The 21,734-nt window shown below is 41.8% G+C and overlaps 1 protein-coding gene across 1 annotated transcript; it reads right to left on the minus strand.

Annotated features, from left to right (window-relative positions):
* Window positions 1–21,616, minus strand: dglucy (D-glutamate cyclase). Its single transcript, XM_074609771.1, has 15 exons — window positions 21,035–21,616; window positions 18,698–18,780; window positions 16,277–16,430; window positions 15,316–15,402; window positions 13,396–13,549; window positions 11,063–11,213; window positions 10,850–10,972; window positions 10,507–10,749; window positions 8,765–8,882; window positions 8,061–8,203; window positions 7,827–7,926; window positions 7,002–7,150; window positions 6,350–6,469; window positions 3,686–3,846; window positions 1–755 (listed from the first exon to the last, which is right to left on the minus strand). The coding sequence occupies exons 2-15, from the start codon at window positions 18,771–18,773 to the stop codon at window positions 594–596; spliced, it is 1,941 nt and encodes a 646-aa protein (XP_074465872.1). The 5' UTR covers window positions 18,774–18,780; window positions 21,035–21,616; the 3' UTR covers window positions 1–593.
* Between the last annotated feature and the right edge of the window lie 118 nt (window positions 21,617–21,734).

The raw sequence follows: 21,734 nt of genomic DNA on the forward strand, positions 1-21,734 counted from the left end.
TTGCGAGGGCATTTTAAAACACTGTTATTCTTCAGGGCATCAAAATAATGTCAGAGCTCTGATTCTTTCATTCATTCATTCATTCATTCATCATTACTGAAGTAGCAGAGAGCAGATTACTTGAGCTTACTTTACTTTGTCACCGGTAGTCAAGGAAGAGACCTGAAAGGTAACCCGGCAACCCCAAAATTCACACACACAGCTCTCCTTTCATTCACTTGTTTTTCCCTCTCGCTTCCTTTTGGCAATCTGAATAGAGAGGAAACACAACTTCAGTGCCTTGACTTATATACAGTATCATCAGGTGAACAGCATGCTCATGACTGTTGATTCTATCATCATTCACCTCAGGCCGTCCTCAGCACCGCTGACTCTCATTCAGACTACCTCACAACATCAGGCACCACCAAATCAATACATTGATTACTAATCTAAAACGTTCATTTCCCACACATGGCCCTGAACGTGACGAGCGTTCACAGCTACTTGTATCAAGATCATGTTATTACTCTTATAATCTCACACAGTCAAAATTCACTTTTTGAACTATACCTCTTTTAAAACTATTGCTGAGAATAAACAGGAGGAGGTGATCATTGGTCCGGAGTGGTGCAGCCTAGTGTGACTTCCAGTAGTCTGGTGATGATGTCAGAGTGTGTGGGGTGAAAGGTCAAACCATCCACCTCCATGGCCAGGTTACCAGTCTTCCCGCTTCTTATCCCAAAACGCACCAGAGTGGAAAGGATAGACTCCTCCTGGAGGAGGGACAGAGAGATGGACAGAGAGAGAAAGAGTGTGTGTAAATGGCAGTCTTACAGAGAGGTACCATAGGTCTACTTTTTTTTTATTGAAACACATATTGTTATGGTTATGAAGCAGAGCATTACATTAGCATTCATTTGGAGCTGTGTGCCCTCTGTCCCCTGGTAATGTCCAGTATTTACTGTCCTCTTAGCTCTGTTTGCATGGTTACTACTGGGGCTGTCAATCGATTCAAATATTTAATTGTGATTAATCGCATGATTGTCCATAGTTAATCACGTTTAATCGCAAATTAATAGCGCTTTTTTGTATCTGTTCAAAATGTACCTTAAAGGGAGATTTGTCAAGTATTTAATACTCTTATCAACATGAGAGTGGACACATATGCTGCTTTATGCAAATGTATGTATATATTTATTATTGGAAATGAATTAACAACACTAAACAATGACAAATGTTGTCCAGAAACCCTCACAGGTACTGCATTTAGCATAAAACAATATGCTCAAATCATAACATCGCAAACTGCAGCCCAACAGGCAACAACAGCTGTCAGTGTGCCATTTTCATTCACATATCTTGAAGTCAGAGGTCAAGGGACCCCTTTGAAAATGGTAATGCCAGTTTTTCCTCACCAAAATTTAGCGCAAGTTTGAAGCGTTATTTAAAGGGACTATTTGTAACTTTCAGAAATGCTTCTTAACAGCGACACCTGTGGCCGTGAAATCAATGAAAGTCAGCGTCGAGCTCGCGCTTGTGCTCGCTCTAAATAGACATGAACGAGCATCGCTTAAAACAGTGAGGCGACACACGTCAGCTAAAACCACAATATCACTCTATATTTCAGCTGCTTGGCAGTAATGTTAGCTGACCAGACGAAGGTCTCTCCATGAATCAATGCTGATCCTAGTGTTGGCTTTTCCTGCTTCAGTGGAGGCTGAGGCAGCGGGGCTCCTCAACGAGTTACGTTATCGCCTCCCGACCGCAGCCGGCAGCCGAAGACACCGGCACCCGGTCGGTAACGAGACGACAACGTAACTCGCTGAGGAGCCCCATCACATCACAAGACACGGAAAACCTCTGTTGGTCTGGAGGAGCTGCAGCAGTTATTTCTGCACAAACGTCCACTGTACATTCACTAGATATTCTCAGAGCTAAACTAACTCTTCTGCAGTGACGAGTGAGCGCGCGTTCACGTCTAGTAGAGGTGGAGCGAGTACGCGAGAACGCGCGCTCTGTCTGAGTGAAGGCAAGCAGGCAGTGGAGACGAGGCTACGGCCACACGCGAGTGCGCATATGCGAACGCGCATGTGTGAACGCGCATTTGTCCCGACCCGGTACATGTATACGCTTAAAAAGTTACAAACAGTCCCTTTAATCTCCTTCGCGACAAGCTAGCATGAAATGGTTGGTACCAATGGATTCATTAGGTTTTTCTAGTTTCATATGATGCCAGTATCTTCACTCTAGCTTTAAAACTACAACCTAAAAATTGCAAGTTGCGTTAATACGTTAAAGAAATTAGTGGCGTTAAAACAACAGTTATCACATTAACTTTGACAGCCCTAGGTACTGCACATTCTCCATTTCAGAATACCATTCTTTTCCAGCCTTAAATTTCCAGGCTGCTGGGTAGATTTTTCAGACCATATTTGACTTTGTGACTCTGGGTGTAGAAGATGCTGTGACAAGACTACACTGCTTTTGCCCTTACGTATGGCCGCTTACACCATGTTGGAGATGTTTTTGCATCCAGCTCTCTCTCTTTCCCATTTGGAATCCTTAGCCAACCAGACTTTGTATTTGGGATTGTCAGGCCAACCCTCGGAGAACTTGCATTTACCCAATTGTGGCCGTTCAGTTCTGTCTGCTGCGTAGAAAGTTGGATGACGTTCCGCCGTCAAACATCTTGGGGCAGAGCTGTTTTGCAGGCTGTGACGTGGCGTAGAGGCAGCTCTGTGTCAGTGTGTCAGTTGCAGGTCATAACCTACTTCTTGCCTTGTATTCGACAACATTAAGCTCTCTCTGGCCCGCGCTCTCTCACACAGTAGTTCATATTTTGGATGTGCTGGCTGCTCCAAACGCCATGAAGAACGCTCTGCTTGTATGATCAATTTATCTTTTAGAAATTCTGAATTTTATATAACAGAATAGGGGCAACAGTCTGGAAACAGACATTTTTTTCCAAACTCTTTTCATTTTTTCCACACTTATCCAGACCTGGAAATTACTAAAATCAAGTTCTGTACTGTGTAGGAACCCTGTGTTTTGATCTCCCCCAAATCCAGTGGGACATATCTGTCTCTTTATCCGTTAATGCTCCACTACACTATGTACACAAGCTAGTTTAACAGTCTACTGTTTGGGGCTGAGCAGGTAGTGTACAGTGGGTTCAGTGGAGCTCAAAACAGCTGCCTGCTGCTGCTGCAAATGAGGCTGATGACAGCGGAGTTGTTTATTGAAACTTTAAGTTAATTAATAGGTAAAGCATAGAAAAGACTGCATTATTTATTTAGTCTTTATAATTTTGTTGTATTGTATGATACACCTGAATTTTCTTTTGGCTTGAACATCTGATTATATAACTTCTGTGAAATTGATTTCCTTTATTTATTTTGTAACTTTTTCTTGTGTCATTTGGAAATGTATGCACTGTGGACCAGGGACATTCATGTGCATTGGCATGCTCTAATAAATCATCTTAATAATCCAATCTCAAACTGAGAGCGGAGAGAGAGAGAGAACATACATGAATGATCTTTATGCATCCAGATGTTCCAGTGTTTGTAGTTTACTACTTCAGAGTAAATTAAGTTGAAATAGTTGCTGTTGAATTCAGAGTTACTGTAGATTTATTTAGTACTCTCAGTGTGTGTGTTTGTGCATGTGTGTGTGTGTGTGTGTGTGTGTGTGTGTGTGTCACTTTGTCCACAGATGGCAGGTTAGCAGTCCAGTCCTGGAGCTGTTCTGGGGGGATTGTGCGTTCCAAACCCAGTCCTTTGTTTCTGTATCTCTGGTGGGAGGAGCAGGTGTGGAGCAGGTAGAGCCCACAGGCCACAGCATATCCTCCCCAGTTAGACACCCCTGCAGGAGGGAGGGACGGTGATGAGAGAGGGAGAAGACAGATAAAATAAAAGACACTGGCAAATCCTGACAAGGAAAACTCTGAAGTTGTACTATAAGAGATATTTCACTGCTTTCTCAAAGCATCATTGTTGGTTCTTAATGAGCAAGGATCATGTCCATCAGCCAATGGCCAGATGTAGTAAGTAGTAAGTGTAGCAAAGTGACCTTTGACCACCAAAATCAGATCAGTTCATCTTTGAGTCTAAACGGACGTTTGTATCAAATCTGAAGAAATTCCCTCCTAGCGTTCCTGCGGTATTGGGTTCACGAGAAAGGTGCGGACGGCCGGACAGCCCTGAAAACATAACGCCACAGCTGTTGCCGGCGCGGAAGCATGATAAAAAGCATGAAATGTAACAACTTTCCCATTGTAAAAGAAGATGCTCCCTTTAGGATGACGGTTTGACAGAAAATGTAACATTCCGGCAGTCATACTTCCACCTTCTTAGCCAAGATAACCGAAATTTTGCAGGAAAAATTATATTGGGTGTCGGAACATTGCCGTAGTTTGGATGGAGTCAGTTAAAGGTGCTAAATGTGAGATTGGGAGCATTTCTATTGCCTCTGCACGGCTCTCAACATGGCGACAGTTGAGCCAGTGGCTCGTAGCTAATGGTGCTAACAGCGCTAATGGTGAAAACAACCAGTGTTAACCTGAGGGGGGTAGCCGGAGGGTGGGCGTTACGCTTCCATGACGACGCCGTCGTATGAGAGCATTGCAGAGCGGCGGCTGTGAGCTAGCCAGTGGGGCACGTTCACATGCACTAAAAGCACGCGCCGCTAGCCAAGCTAATAGGGCTGCACAATTAATCGAAATGTTATCAAAATCGCAATATGGCCAACTGCAATTTTCAAATTGCAGGATTTGAAATACTTGCAATATTTCTTAAAGGTGAAATGTTTGTCAAAATACCATTCTATATTAAATATTGTGGTGTTGCTGATGTCCTGGCCTACACATCATATTATACAGACTTAAGAAAACATATTTATTTGGTACAGATTTCTGCAAAAATCACACCATAATCATCTTGATATGTGTTTTCAATGAAAATGAGAAAAAAATAATAATATCACAAATCATATCGCAATTCAAAATCGCCCTACCGTTTATGTCAACAAAGCAAAAAGACTGAGAGTGACTTCATTCTTTGCTCAGGTAGACTTTACTCCTCTATATCTTAAAGGGACTATTTGTAACTTTGTACGCGCATAAATGTAGCGGGTCGTCACACATGCGCGCTCGCATATGCGCGTTCGCGTGTAGCCGCTGTACCCTCCTCCTCTGCCTGCTCGCCTTCACTCAGACAGCTCAGCTCGCTCCACCTCTAGACGTGAACGCGCGTTCACTACACACTGCAGAAGAGTTAGTTTAGCTCTGAGAATATCTAGTGAATGTACAGTGGACGTTTGTGCAGAAATAACTGCTGCAGCTCCTCCAGACCAACAGAGGTTTCCCGTGTCTTGTGAAGTGACGGAGCTCTCCAGAGAGTTACGTTGTCTTCTCGTTACCTACCGGGTGCCGGTGTCTCCTCTGCTCTCTCCGGCTGCGGGCGGAGAGAGCAGGGAGACACGCTGGAGAGCCCCGCTGCCTCAGCCTGCACTTAGGCAGGAAAAGCCAACACTAGGATCAGATCTAAATCATGTTCATGGAGAGACCTTCGTCTGGTCAGCTAACATTACTGCCAAGCAGCTGAAATATAGAGTGATATTGTGGTTTTAGCTGACGTGTGTCGCCTCACTGTTTTGAGTGATGCTCGTTCAGGTATATTGAGAGCGGGCAAGCGCGAGCTCGACGCTGACTTTCGTTGATTTCATGGCCACAGGTGTCGCTGTTAAGAAGCATTTCTGAAAGTTACAAATAGTCCCTTTAACATAGCAGATAGTTGATTGCTGCTATATTAATGCTCTGGATATCTTATAGAGAACCTTTAAGGACTTGAATGGTCCCGATCTCACATTGCGTCTTTAGCTCCCCCCGTGAGCGTGCTGATCTATCTAGGAATGAATCACTGAGACAGAGAGGTTGTTTGTTATTTCCTCTCTTTGGTTTCACTTCTCCATTTGGACAGATAAAACGTCCCAACATTTACAAAGATTAGCGTACAGATAATGTAGTTACTCCACTGTGGAACTTTCTAACCACTTTTGGTCCTTGACACAGGCTTTCTCAGCCTACAATCAGAGGTTGTGGAGAGGCCAGTTTCACTTTTATTGTGTGTTCAGTGTGTATGTTGATATATTGTATATGCATTCTGTGTGTAGACCTGTTGGTGTGTACCTGAATTTCAGTGTGCATTTAATATGTATCCATACTTGCAGGAGCAGTGTAATCAGCAACGATGTTACAGTCGTTATTACGTGAGTTAAAAGCATTTGTGTGCTGTGCGTATGCACCCATAACAACAGTATAATCTGCCGTGTTCACTTTGTACGGCTAGTATAACGAATAAGTCCATACCTGCAGTGATGGCGTAGTCAGCGGGAACAACACAGGCTATGAGACTCCCTTTGGGCATCAGAGTCGCCACCTTTTGCTTCAGTTTACCCATCCCCAACTCATTACCACCATCACCCACTCCTACAGGGTCAGAGAGAGGGAGGTCATATTTATAATCATTTCTAGAGGCATGTACCAACTGTGTGTGAGTTTGACTGGTCTAACACAGAGGGCATGTGACAACATTTAAAAAGGTTCACGATTGTTTCTCCTTTCATTCATTAAAGTATATTCAAAATAAGTACTAGTAAGTACTGCACTGTCCCTACTGATTCAATAACGATTCCATGTACTGCGATACTGTAAGCGAGGCGGTAAATTGCAATTCTTTAAGTCTAATTTTGGGAAAACTGTCATAGTATAAAGACCACACCAGAAATACACCATTTTAGAATAGGCAAAAATAACACATTTATACTGCCCCAAACTGCATGTGATTAGCATAAAGTGTAGGGCTAACCCTAACCCTGTTTTTTATTCGACAGGTTATATGAATCATTAACATGGTTGTTCCATTATTGTTTACAATTTGAATCCCCTAAATTAGAGAAATAAAAAGGTATTATAAAGAAAGTAATATGAAGACAACTAAATGTAAATGAGTGTTACCTACCTGTGGTGATAATTCCTGGTATATCTTTGGCAGCGATAAACAAGTCATCAATGGGATCCAACAGATGTTTGACGTTTATTCCTCTCATGTTGTAGTAATTTCCATCTGCAGCACGTCCACTGCGCTCTATCGCCACAAGGTGGTCGTACCTGGTAGTACAAATTACAAGCACATTACTTTCACACTCTTGAAGCTCAGATACTCAGGTTTTAAATAGGGCTAACAATCCATTAAAATATTTGATCGTGATTAATCGCAAATTAATTAAATTTTTATCTGTTCAAAATGTATCTTAAAGGGAGATTTGTAAAGTATTTAATACTCTTAACAACATGGGAGTGAGCAAATATGCTGCTTTATGCAAATGTATGTATATATTTACTATTGGAAATCAATTAATAACACAAAACAATGACAGATATTGTCCAGAAACCCTCACAGGTACTGCATTTAGCTTAAAGAAATATGCTCAAATCATAACATGGCAAACTGCAGCCCAACAGGCAACAACAGCTGTCAGTGTGTCAGTGTGCTGACTTGACTATGACTTGCCCCAAACTGCATGTGATTATCATAAAGTGGGCATGTCTGTAAAGGGGAGACTCGTGGGTACCCATAGAAGCCATTTACATTCACATATCTGGAGGTCAGAGGTCAAGGGACCCCTTTGAAAATGGACATGACAGTTTTTCCTCACTAACAAATATCTATACCATGGGCACAGATCGAACCAACACAGACTAATCTAGAAAATCTGTTATCATAATAGGGCTAAAAGGTCCTTTATCGTGTCCTAATCCTTACTGCAAACACAGGTCAGCTAACCTGGGCTTGCTGGGGTCTCCATGGTGACACAAGAAGTGTAGTGCAGAGTCTGGGCCGCCGTCTTCAAATGCAACCAATGGGATTGCAGTTTTCAGCACACCTGAGGGTGGTATTACAGAAGTTATTAAACCAAGTACAGACTCGTTAAATATTTAAAACAGATTTAATTTCAAGAGCAATGATGAAGGGTAATGACATTCTTTCAGTGGTGTTAGATTCTGGAGTCCATCTCACTTGTCTTCACAGCTTCATCAATGATGGCCTGGTTCATCTCCAGGGCTCTCCTGTCCGTCACCATTGTCACCTGTTTCCCCAGCGACAGCAGCATGGTTGCCATGGCAATGGCACCAGGTGGGCCGTCAATCTCCTCAGGGGGGCTAAAAGGGAAACCCCAATACCAATCAATATTTTGGAGCCACGTTTTGAGGTTCCTGTTTCAGCTTCACACTTAAAGTAGTAATCTCGAAAGATTTTCATTTAAATGAATGTCTGTCTATCTTTTTTCCCACCCCGCTTATTGCCAAAGGTGCTGCCAAAGAGAACGAAACGGAGATCTTCGAGATTGTAACTTTAAGGCCGTGTGTTTCCACCTCTGGTTGGGATAGTTTGAGCTGTCACTGACTCACTGCTAACTTCCTGCTACACAATGAGCAGCCAGCATGCACCTGTGAGATCCAGCTCTGCATGGTTCCCCATCAGGTGATGCACCTGATCTCCCCACTGTCACTTTTGGCTAGAGCTAAGAGAAGTTATGCTCCATGAGCGTGACACAAAACGGAACCTTGGCACAAAACATGTCACATACTGAATAATTAACTATGTACCAAAGCCGCAGGCTATTCAAATAAACGGGGATTAGGATCATGTGTAGTAAGATCACTTCTAAAAGGAATGTAAATATAGCTGTGTGTCAAGCATATATGTATATGTGAAGATACCTGTGCATGATGTGTGTTGGAAAGCCGGTTGTTATGGCAACAGAGCATGCTTGGGAGAGTGCCAGGCAGGAACGCAGGAGTTCATCCTGAACAAATAAAGCTCTGATCCCTCGTTGACCTGGAGAGAGAAAAAGGGACAAACTCACATCCACCTCCAGCAAACCTGGTACTGATGGAGCTCTCCATCATCCTACAGTACATCTCTGCTAATAACCACAGAGGCTGTCAGAGTGTTATCCACCAACGTTTAAGGTGACAAATAGCTGGACACCATCAAACTTAATGAGCTCAAAGTGTCTTCTACATCACTCTCAACACGACACACACCGACGACGTCAAATCCAGAGTGACGGAAGTGCTGAGCAGAATCCATGCTGCTACTAGGAGAGCACTATAGAGGACAACGTGGAGGAGATCAGCAGTCCACGGACAGACATACTTGCCAACCTTGAGACCTCCAAAATAGGGAGGATTTAGAAATGAAAGCGGTGGTTTGGGGCTCCTCAGAGACATTGTTTCCTGCATTCTGGTGACTTTTAAAGAATGAAAATAGCAAAATAATAAGTACACTGCAACCGCATTTTTAATCTTAAATACTTTTCATTTTACTTTTAATTCTCAGGAAAGACACTGAATAATTTACCCCTCTGGCACGAACTAATAATCATCTGTCTTTATTCGTTCATTCATTCATTTTTTTCCCTCTGCTTGACTATTTTTCTCTTAGTATTCTCTGTTTCTCTCTCCATCTCTCACTCACTGTGGGCACTTTCAGACACAATGCGTCAACAGCACCACTGCGCTCTGAAGCACATTATTTCCAACGGCTTGTGCCGTGCCGCGGCGGCTTTTCGCTGCATCGAGCAAAGCCCAACATTTTGCACTCTGTGTTGTGATGTGCGGCGAGAGCAGCTCAGACCGAGTTGTGCCGTGAGCAGTTCTCTTCTGCCAGTTAACAACATCAGGTGTAGCTGTATTGTCGTCCGGGTCGAAACAGTAAAGCTTTTACATGCTGTACAGCGCCAGAAACAGGTTGAGATAACGAAAAGGAAAAAAAGGTGTGAAAATTTGTCATAAATCGGGAGAAATACGGGAGAATTGTGACCCTGGGAGGAAACCAGGAGAGGGCGATAAAGGTCGAAAAGGCAAATTAAAGATCTGATTTGAGAAACAAATTACTGAATGTAGCCTATGAGTCTACAGCCATGCCAATGGCTCTGTGAGGCTGTATATACATGGGTTTGAGCTAAATATCAGCATGCCATCATGCTCACAATGACAATGTTAACATGCTGATGTTCAAAAGAAAATGTTCATGTCTTCGTTATTGTATTAACAGGCTAAGATTGGCAAAGATAACACAAAGTCCAGCTGAGGCTGATGGAGGTGACATCAGTTTTTCAGTTATTGGGTCATAAACCAAAGAGTTGGACAAGTTACAATTCTGACCTGATGATGGTGTTAGCTGAAATGTCTGAAGATTACCAAAGTAATTACAAGTCATCCTGAGGGGAAGATGAATATCTGTACAACATTTCACAATAATCAATCTAATAATTGTTGAGATATTTCAGTATGGGTCAAATTGGTTTTTAGCCACTTGCCTGGCTAAAAAGAAAATGTAGATTGCAGGCTATTAATAACAAAATCTGCGACTAAAATACAATTTCAATCAGATAAAGCTCCATCACTACGTATTTCATTTAAGAACCCAAATGAAATCACTCTTTGCACGTGTTTACCTGGGTCCTCTCCAATAATCGTCTCCAGCTGTCGGATCTTTGCCACTGCCCTCTGAGATGCCAAACTGTACAACAAGGGATTGTGGGATACCAGAAAGCAGAGGGGGATCAGTTCTAGACTGGGATCTGTGGAGGGAGAGTGTCCGCTCTCAGAGGGTGGAGGTATTGAGGAGGAAGAGGACGAGTCTGGGATGTCAGTCAGGAACATACAGCCTGGTGAGTGACTGAAGGCCAGAGAGGGCTCTGTGGAGAGAGAGACAGAGCATGAAGTCTGAATGCACGATCATTTCTTAGAAACCACGAAAAGGTTAATACAGTGTTAGCCAATAATCATGTTGCTCACTGCTGCTGAGTATTGCTTCTATAGCAGTCACTCCACAGGCCCAGAACACGGGGACATCACCGGGCTGCAGCTCTACTCGCCCCCCATAGTCTGGTCTGGACAGGTCCTGTATGCCTAAGACAGCTACACACACACATAATGCCAAGTTATGGATGGGTACATGAAGGTTATTATCCTGTGTACAGCATGTGTGTGTGTGTGTGTGTGTAGTACCTGGGTCTCCTATGTGTACAGGAGCTCCATGTGCTAGAGGGTTGAGGTGAGTGACCTCCACTGCTGCATCCAGCTTACCAGCTGGAACAGGACGCATAGTGACCACTAGAGGACAGCTGAACACTCCTGCAGGAATACAGGGAACTGCAGTCTGGACACACACACACACACACGCATGTACACACACACACACGCCCAGACGCAAGTGAGTTTGCCATGTTAAAATTTGAGCATATTTTGTATGCTAAATGCAGTACCTGTGAGGGTTTCTGGACAATATTTGTCATTGTTTTGTGTTGTTAATTGATTTACAATAATAAATATATACATACATTTGCATAAAGCAGCATATTTGTCCACTCCCATGTTGATAAGAGCATTAAAAACCTTACAAATCTCCCTTTAAGGTACATTTTGAACAGATAAAAAATGTCTGATTAATGTGCGATTAATCACCATTAACTATGGACAATCATGTGATTAATCATGATTAAATGTTTGAATCGATTGACAGCCCTACTCTAAACTATCAAACATTATATATGCTATCTATTTTTTCTTAAGGAAAAACTGTCTGCCCTGATAGTTTATATTCTATGTGTATAAAATTGTTCACAATGTAAACCAGAGCTGAAACAATAGTTGATAAATCAATAGTCGATTGGCAGAAAACTAATCAACTAACTAAGATACTACTTTGAGGATGTGATAAATCATTTTTCAGGTAAAAAAAAATCTAAAATGTGCTGCGTCCAGCTCCTCAAAAGTTAGTATCTGCTGTTTTATATCATTATAAACTGAATATATTTGGTTTTTAGACTGTTGTTCAGCGAAAACAAGACATCTAGAAACGTCACCTTGGGGTTCTAGAAAATTGTGATCGGTGTTTTTCATTCTTTTCTGACAATTTTTAGACCAAATACTAAACACATTATTCAATAATGAAAATAATCTTTAGTCATAGCTCTAATGTAGACCTCAGCTTCATAAAGAAACTGTGTGTGAAGAGTAAAGTTTCCTACATTAGAGCTGCGGTGGTGGTTTAACGTAGTACACGGACATGAAAACAAGACATGAACGGCGGTCTCCTGGGTGAAAGTCTTGACCCATCCATCCACCCCAAAATCCTCCTTACGGACTTGCCTAACAATTTAGAGCCTCCCTGCGGTGATCCAGTTTACCAAAAGATGATAACGCCAACTGAGCCAATTAGGAGGTAGAGTAGGTACCATACCACCTCAAACCTATGCTCGTGATGACAACTGATAACGGCAAATTAATAGGCTGATAACAGTTGAAGCTGCACAAATCTTAACATTTGATGCTATATAAATACAATAAATAAATGCAATTAACCTTTATTTTCATATTTTTAAAGCAGGTGTTCCAAAGTGTGTGCGATCATGCTTTATAACACTGCTTCATGAACATAGGCATCACATAGGCTGTCAAACGATTAACATATTTAATCGCAAATTAATCACACATTTTTTATTATGTTCAAAATGTACCTTAAAGGGAGATTTGTCAAGTAATTAATACTCTTATCAACATGGCAGTGGGGCAAATATGCTGCTTTATGCAAACATATGACATTGGCCATGCCAGTTTTTCTTCACCAAAATTTTGCGCACGTTTGGAGCGTTATTCAGCATCCTTCACGACAAGCTAGTCTTTAGGTTTTTGTAGTTTCATATGATACCAGTATCTTCACTCTAGCTTTAAAACTGAGCCAGCTACAACTGAAAAAATTGCAAGTTGCGTTAAAGAAATGAATGGCGTTAAAACAAATTTGCGTTATTATCACGTTAACTCTGACAGCCCTAATAGAAACCCATTCCTGGCTACCTGCAGCTACTGTATATCCCATCGTTTTTCTGTTGATCATGATAGTGGTGTGAGGCTACAGTTCATCTCTACTGTCTAATCTATAGTAATGTGATGTCACAGTCTTTCTCTCCAGCCACATTCCTCAGGCCCCTTCACTGCCATTTTCTATCCATCCACGAGGTGCCGGCAGTCTCTCAGTAAATACAGTATACTACTACTATCCATCATAATACTATCATAGGTGCTATGGTGCTTTCTTGCTGTTTTGCTTTGCTTTTGAGCTTCTGTCACTCTGCCCTTTCACCTGGACCTTACTGCTTATCTGTACCTGCCAGTACGCTTATATACCTGCAATAAATCACTGCAGTGACCCGGTCTGCCTGCTTCACCTACATGTGGGTCCTCTCCTTGTTATTAATTATTAATTAAATTAATTATACAAAGGTGTTTTACTATTACTTTGCTGCACATACAGCTTTGTATAGTAGATATTTGTGCCATACCCGATACATGCTGACAGTTGTGCCCTGCTCCTCGTTTCTGATGGGGACTCCAGCTTTCTTCAGTTGGCCCTCGAAGCCAAAACTGCAGCCCAGATAGAAACACACCATGTCTGACCATGGGCCATGATGTGCAGCCTGCTGCTCTGATGAAGTCCTGGGAGCACAATAAAAAAAAAAGAAGTGAGGCTGGTAGGATTACAAAGTCACATCAAGAAGGTTGTGATTTTCCTATTATTCCTTTGGGAGCGTGACAATGACAGGCTGCCCATTCTGAATCAGTGAACTCATAAGAAATGTTGTTTAACAGAAAGCAAATGCGCGATAGTTTGCAAATGATGGTGCTTTTTGTAGACAGACAAAATGTCAATGAGGCTTAAAATGTTAAAATAGGTAACATTAAAACATGATTGTCTACCATAACCTAATTTGAACTATATTTATTTTACGGCTGTCAATCGATTAAAATATTTTTTATCTGTTCAAAATGTACCTTAAAGGGAGATTTGTCAAGTATTTAATACTCTTATCAACATGTGAGTGGACAAATATGCTGCTTTATGTAAATGTATGTATATATTTATTATTGGAAATCAATTAACAACACAAAACAATGACAGATACTGTCCAGAAACCCTCACAGGTACTGCATTTAACATAAAACAATATGCTCAAATCATAACATGGCAAACTGCAGCCCAACAGGCAACAACAGCTGTCAGTGTGTCAGTGTGCTGACTTGACTATGACTTGCCCCAAACTGCATGTGATTATCATAAAGTGGGCATGTCTGTAAAGGGGAGACTCGTGGGTACCCATAGAACCCATTTACATTCACATATCTGGAGGTCAGAGGTCAAGGGACCCCTTTGAAAATGGACATGACAGTTTTTCCTTGCCTAAATTTAGCAAATTATTAAGTTTTATTAAGTTCGGAGTGTTATTCAACCTCCTTCGCGACAAACTATGACATGGTTGATTAATGCGTTAAAGAAATTAGTGCAGTTAAAACGATTTTGCATTAGCATTATTATCACATTAACTTTGACAGCCCTTATTAATTTATTTTCACATGTTGGCCTACAGGCCCACTGGCATGGCCAGATGAACCTGTTAGGGGTTAAAGGTGCTGGTTCTTCTTAAATCCCAGAACCTGCCCGTCTGTGTAGTGTGTGTGTGTGTGTGTGTGTGTGTGTGTGTGTGCAGTTTTCTGTGCTAGAATACGACACAGGTCTGTTGTGTGGTACCTCAAGTAATGGTAAATGGACTTGCATTTATACAGCCCCTTTTTAGTCTTCCGACCACTCAAAGCGCTTTAGTACAATTAGTACCTGAATCATAAATGTAACCAAAGTCTCATTGTTAAAGGTGCTCCTCCAGACCAACAGAGGTTTCCCGTGTCTTGTGAAGTGACGGGGCTCTGCAGAGAGACACGTTATCGTCTCGTTACCGACCGGGTGCCGGTGTCTCCCTGCTCACTCCGGCTGCGGTCGGAGAGAGCAGGGAGACACGCTGCAGAGCCCCGCTGAGGCAGGAAAAGCCAACACTATGATCAGCATTGATTCATGGAGAGACCTTCGTCTGGTCAGCTAACATTACTGCCAAGCAGGTGAAATATAGAGTGATATTGTGGTTTTAGCTGACGTGTTTCGCCTCACTGTTTTTAGCGATGCTCGTTCAGGTATATTTAGAGCGAGCAAGCGCGAGCCCGATGCTGACTTTCGTTGATTTCACGGCCACAGGTGTCGCTGTTAAGAAGCATTTCTGAAAGTTACAAATAGTCCCTTTAATAAGAGGATTTGGACCCAGTCATGACTCCAGGTGGTGGTGGTTATTTTATAGCTGTCAGTTACCGGAGTATGCCAACCCCAAGTATAAATACCTAAAAGCATTTAATGCAGTGCTCTGTCTTTATTATAATACCTTGGTTGAGTGCTGTAACTCTGCAGACTGGAGACCGTTTTCACCAGGCAGCCCTCTTCATACACACAGTACTTAGAAATGTCAGTCCTGAAGGCACAGAAAGACACAAGCAAACACACGTCATGTGTCATGTTGAGGTTTGTAAAGTGTACCGTCAGCAGGAACTTCAGGAAGCACAGAGATTTGTGAGACGGAAGGAGAATGCAAGGGATTCTGTAACACTTGAACAAATACTACTACTCAAGTGCCTTCATTAAATAACTGAGCAGTAGTATGTGACCTTCTTCACACAGGTGGGTTAGTGGCATGAAAGGCACATTCCTGTGGGCATTTCAGTTGTATATATTTTTTTCTAAAACATTCAAAGAACTATTGATTGCAAAATACCAATAAGTATTTATTAAATCAATCTAGTAGCCTATTTAAGTTTGTTTCAAAAGACCAGATCCAACTTCCGGTTTCATGTCAGTCACTGTGTCTGTGTGATGGGTTGGGGATTGGTAAATTCTCCCTGAATCCCTCTATACTGTTGTCTTCATAGAGCGGTATGCCGAGTGGTGTGTGGAAGGTATCATGTCAATGTTTCAACAACTTTTCAAAAACATTAGCAGACTCATAAACATCAACCAAAGTTAGTATGAAAGCTGCTAGCATTTTATACAGAGGTGAATCATTCACTATGTAAAATAATGAATTCAGGAATGAATAGAACTAGATTCACCTTAGGGGGGACATATCGTGCTCATTTTCAGGTTCATACTTATCGTATTCTGGGTTTCTACTAGATCATGCTTTAATGTTCAAAAAACACATTATTTTTCTGTTGTTTTTTTTAACACTGCGGGACTTATGTACTAAACTTAATGTCATACTAAAGCAAGAAGAAGAAAAATACCAACACAAAACGTCAAAGAATAATGGAAACTCTGTTGGATACTTGCTCAGTGGGTGTGTGTTCTACCTTATGTCAGCATGTCTAGCAAGAGGTGGACAGGAAGTCTCTCCTGATTGGCTGCGATAAAGGAGTGGCAAGGGGGCAGGATTTCTGCGACAGAACGCCTCAAAGTCATTGGCCAGATGATTGGGCAGGATGACGACCCCAGCCTGCTGGTATCCTGACACACAGACACAGAGACAGACAGAGAACATGGCTCCAGTACATTAGCTGGTTGAACAGGATTTCTATTCGATAATGGATAAAGAGTGGGAGTTGCCATAGCTAATGTCCAAGTGCCACATCCCATGCATTATAATGGCATCAGAAACAAAAGAACACAGATATATCTTAATGGTACTAAGATAGTGCAAGAACTGCTTATATCAAGTGGAATCAATTAGAGGACACATGACAGATTCAGTTCTTCATTTAGGCCAAAAGGCTCAACTGTGTTGAGAGTATAAATGGGAGGGTACACAGCACTGTACTATACTTCGTTATTTCCATCTATAGTGGTTATTTGCATAGAAACACAATGTAAATGATTAGGAAATAAATTATTGTATTTTTATTTAAATATTTGCTTTGATTAAAAAAAAAATCGCTAATTTTCATGATGTCTTATAAGCTGCTCATAGCTCATGCTTACCGTTGGCTAATCCATTCGTGGTGCTTATCCTGGGATCTTCCTGTCTGATCAACAGCCTCAACTCAGCGGGACTCAGAGAATTTAAATTATGTGACTGCTCCATTACAGAACACACGCTTCTGTAGATACTCCAACTTCTACTGCTGATACGAGAGAGAGAGAGAGATACGAGTGGTTGCTCTGTGTACTCCAACCCTAGAGATCTAAGGCGTGCAGGGGAGGTGGGGCTGGACCGTCTATCCCCACCTCCCCGCAGGCTGCCTGTACCTTCTTGAAAAACAGGGAAAATATTTTTCAGCTGAGGCTCTTTGGGTGCTTCTGGTTGCTATGATACGGAAGTAAAAATAACTGCACATGGCAGAGTACTTCCTCTGGATATATGCAAAATATGCGGCGCTCTCATTGCAAAGAATTTAAAAAAGAAAAAATGTGAACATGTGTGGCGGTTGCTTGTCATTCCCTGCGGTTGGCTTGCGGTATTGCAATATTGCGGTTATTGTGACAGCCTTAATTAACAGAGGCATATCTGTAGAGAGACAGAAGAAAATATATAGGAAGAGACAGTTGAAACTTTAGCTTTTTTTTTTTTTTTGACTACCTCACGTACAGTACTACCAAAGATGCTCCAACTTTCCTGTCCGTGGAAACAGTTCTAAAGGTAGAGGAATCTCACATGTGTAACTAATTATTGTTAACTGTGTTTGTTGTATTGAGACTCAGAAACGCCATCAGCTGCAGTTAGTTGCTCCTATGTTGTTAGTTTACTTATTTCTATAGAGTGCTCCAGGGATGACGTATTTTTGTAGGCCAACCAGGAAGTTAGCATCGCCCTGGCTCCCTCGACAGAAAAGCCAACGGGACTGTTCCATAGGGTTTGGCATTTTGGCAGAAAATCAGCTCTGTGGCAAACACACGTTTATGATATTACACGTTTTGTTCCGTAAAATAATCTCCACAAATGAACACCACTGTTATGATTTTTGATGTGTGAATACAATCACCGGAAGTATAGAGCTAACGTTAGGCTATAAACAAACAGACAGTACACAACGGTCACATGACGAGTTGGCGTGACGACGTTTAGTCGTCTCATTTAGCCACGGAAAAGCTTCAAAATTCACAAATGGGATATGTATTGATGTATTTTATGTCGTAGAACAAACCATTAAAATCTCTTCAGCTTGTGTTAACCACAGACCTTATTTCAGGCATTTAACTAAAAACCCATTGACTTCCAGACGAGGGAACCAGAAGTGCTATCATTCCTGTAGTACTGTGTATTTGATATTTTACAGCTTATAGGGCACGTGTAACACAATCCAAACCAACAGGGGCTTGGTGTGACAGAACTGATTTCTCCTACGTCCAGAATTCTGTCATCAACAAGTGAAGTCAAGTGAAGGGAATGGAAAAGTAAGAACATAAGCTATAATCAAATCGCCTCTCTGCTGCTCTGGAGGTACAGGAAGCATCGATGTTAGAGGATATAGTTAAGAAATGCTTCTTACACGTTACTGGCAACTATGTGTGCACAAATAGATGGGCCGTTACGTACTATAAACGTTTCTACATTTACATCTCTTATAAAAGCAAACATTTTGTAGGTTCTCTAAAACATCATAGTAGAAACTGGGTATCTGTTAAATTAATGACGTTTTACTTTTTCTTGAGCAGATTTTAAACCAGTAATTTTACTTGCAACATTCCAAAGCCTTAAAAGCGAATCTCTAAAGTGTTAACTTTACTATCCCTGATAATAACAGAAAAGGGGAAAATAGTCCGTGTTTGTGTTTTACCTGAGTCCGAGGCATGGTGAGAGATCCTCCTGAGATATCTGAGGGAACGTCTGGCGGCTCTGAAGGCAGTCAGCATAATTCACCTAAACATCAGCAAAATACACAGACATAAGAAATTGTAGTTGAGAGAAAACTAGAATTCTGCTCCTCCTCATGGCTCTGTTTTCAGGCTTTAGAAAATCTAGCCCGTGACGGGAGACTTTGACCGATCACAGGTCATTTCAGAGAGAGAGCGTTCCTATTGGCTGTGCTCCGGTCATGTGACCAGAACTTGGCGTTCCTGCAACAGATTTCACAATGGCGGCGGCGGCACAAACTTTCTCATCTTACAGCTAAACCGTACACTAGAAGATGATTCTGAAAACATTTGAGGAGAGAAATAGACATTAACGTAACAGAATATTGATTCATATTTGATCAGCGCTGCCTAGTTTGACCGTTTGGTCGGAGTTCGCGAGTGATTGACAGCCGGGTCTCATAGACGGCAGCTGGACAGCAGACCTCAGATCAGCTCTTACTGCTTATTTTCCTCCGGTCTGTGAAATCTTGCAGATGCTGTAAGGAGCACTGGAGGACACCGGAGGACACAGAGGAACATGTTTTTTTTCAGGATACCTGTTTCATGTACTACTGTAATGATATATCGACCGTTTTCATAAAAATAACTTTTTTTAATCATATTTGCTCCAATCTCGCCTACTTCAGCTTTAACGCGATAATAACACGTGAACAATTCGTTTTACCGCCACTAATTTCTTTAATGCATTAACGGAACTTGATAACAGTGTGACGGCCCCTGCTTGTCTGCAGATGTGATGTATCAGTGACGTGCCTGTGTTGTGTTTAAGGTGCTGATTGGAATCCCTGGCACATCTGGAGGACCTGGGCCCGGTGCTCCACCGGATGTAAAGGCCCGGCTTCTCGTGCGTCGCTCTCTCTCCCTCCCTCTCTCTCTCTCTCATTGCTGGCTGCCTGCAACCACTTTTGCTTTGCTTAGTTTCTGTTGGACTTTTTACTTCACAAAACCTCACACTACATTATTCAAGCACACCCACATTGACACTACTGATTTCACTGACTAACATACTCCATAACTATATTTGATTCTCAATTTATATTATTTGTTATAATACCCCCTAATAATTAAAATTCAAAAACGAGCCATCAAATTTTTTTAACACCTCCAATCTAGCGACCCCCAGTCCTACCAGTCCAGGGCCCTGCAGTGCCAAAAGTCGAACAAAGAAAAGAGTCCTCTCGGCCAGCTAGTCCTGAAGCTCTGCCCCCCCAACACCAGGGCTTCAGGACAGACACCAAACAATCTGGCCCAACCAAATCATCTCAAAACAAAAAGAAAATGATATCAAATATTGGAACGAAACCACCAAATCACAAAGTAAATTAGAGTTGTATTTGACCCTAAACAGAGAGTACACGGAGTACCTCACCACCGTGACTGATAGTAAACTTAGAAAAACGTTGACAATGTCCAGACTGAGTGGACACAGCATGGTCATAGAAACAGGCCATCACAGGCAGAACAGACTACCCAGGGAGGCCAGGCTGTGTTCACATTGTTATACAAAAGAGGTGGAGACACAATCTCACTTCTTACTGTACTGTGAGAAATATAAGGGCGTGAGAGGATGTTTTCTTTGAAAAAATAAATAACATACGGTATATCCTGAGTTCATCCATCTCCCCGATCCTCAGAAAATACCATACTTATGTGGGGAGAAAAATCAATGTGCAATATTAGCTGCAAAATATGTTGACTGTTGCCATACAATAAGAGGTGCTACAAGCTCTGAACATGTTTCTGATTGACTACATCTGTAAAAGAATGTATATTTAAAATGTATTTGGTATATTATGATTGTGATTATTTCTTGTGAAATGTAATTATTCAGTAATATGTAATTTCGCTTTGGCAATAATGTAACCTGAACGTTCATGCCAATAAAAAATATTTTAATTTTAATTTTTTTTTATAATACATACTTTATATTATTTGTCATTTTGTGTCCGTTCCCGTTGTAGTAATGGACCACGGGCCGGGTTATGGCTAATAGGTGGCTCGTCTGTTTCGCTGTATTACCTGTCCGTAGGTGTTTAACTTCAGGGCAGGTGTAGTAGTTTGGTGCGCGGGGCCGGTTGGTGCGTAAAAGTCGTTGGAGGCTTTCTGCGCACTCCGGTTCATTTGTTGCTTTGTTTACTAGTGGCGGTAAACATTTGGTTGCTCGTGCACGAGGACCCGGTGCATGTGAGCGGGTTTAGGGTTTAGGGTTTAGCAGGGTGAGTTGGTTTGTGGAGTTTTGTACAGCCGTTATTTCTTACCTTGTAGTTGGTAGAGAGATTTAGTTCCTGGTTCTGGGCAAGGCCTATTGAAGGAGTATGGGACACGCGTCATCAACGCGTCATATCTCGGAGTATGGCACATGCGCAGTAAAATCTGGTCTGCACTCGCCGAAAGCTACAGCTTCAGTTACACTGCGCATGCGTTATACCCACACCGCAAGACCCGTGTCCTGGCCTCCTTCTATAGGCCTTGGTAAATTACAATATGCTGAGGTTATTATGGAATTTTAAATATAAAAATATACTGCCTACTGACACTATAATATTCATATCTTCCAGGATTTTAATTAACAAAGTCACTAACGTTTCGCAGTTTGTTATCCAAACACCTAAAACCGAGACTGGTTTGGCTCTGAAGTCATGCATGTCTTACCTTACGAAGTGTTATTTATTTCAATGCCCTTAAAAACAGTTGTGTACCTTCTTCTTCTCTGTTTACTGGCAGATCACAAACAACGTTAAGGTGTATACCGCCACCTACTGTACAAGAGTGTGTAACATCATGTCATTTTACACATACTGCTACTCTGAAATTCTACCCACCAGTCCTGTGTCTCTTAAGAACATTAATAGAACATTAATAGTGAACATTGATAGTGAACATTGATAGTGAACATTAATAGTGAACATTAATAGAACATTAATAGTGAACATTAATAATAACATTAATAGTGCCTTC

Source organism: Sebastes fasciatus, chromosome 15, assembly GCF_043250625.1.
Source record: "Sebastes fasciatus isolate fSebFas1 chromosome 15, fSebFas1.pri, whole genome shotgun sequence".
Classification (NCBI taxonomy): domain Eukaryota; kingdom Metazoa; phylum Chordata; class Actinopteri; order Perciformes; family Sebastidae; genus Sebastes; species Sebastes fasciatus.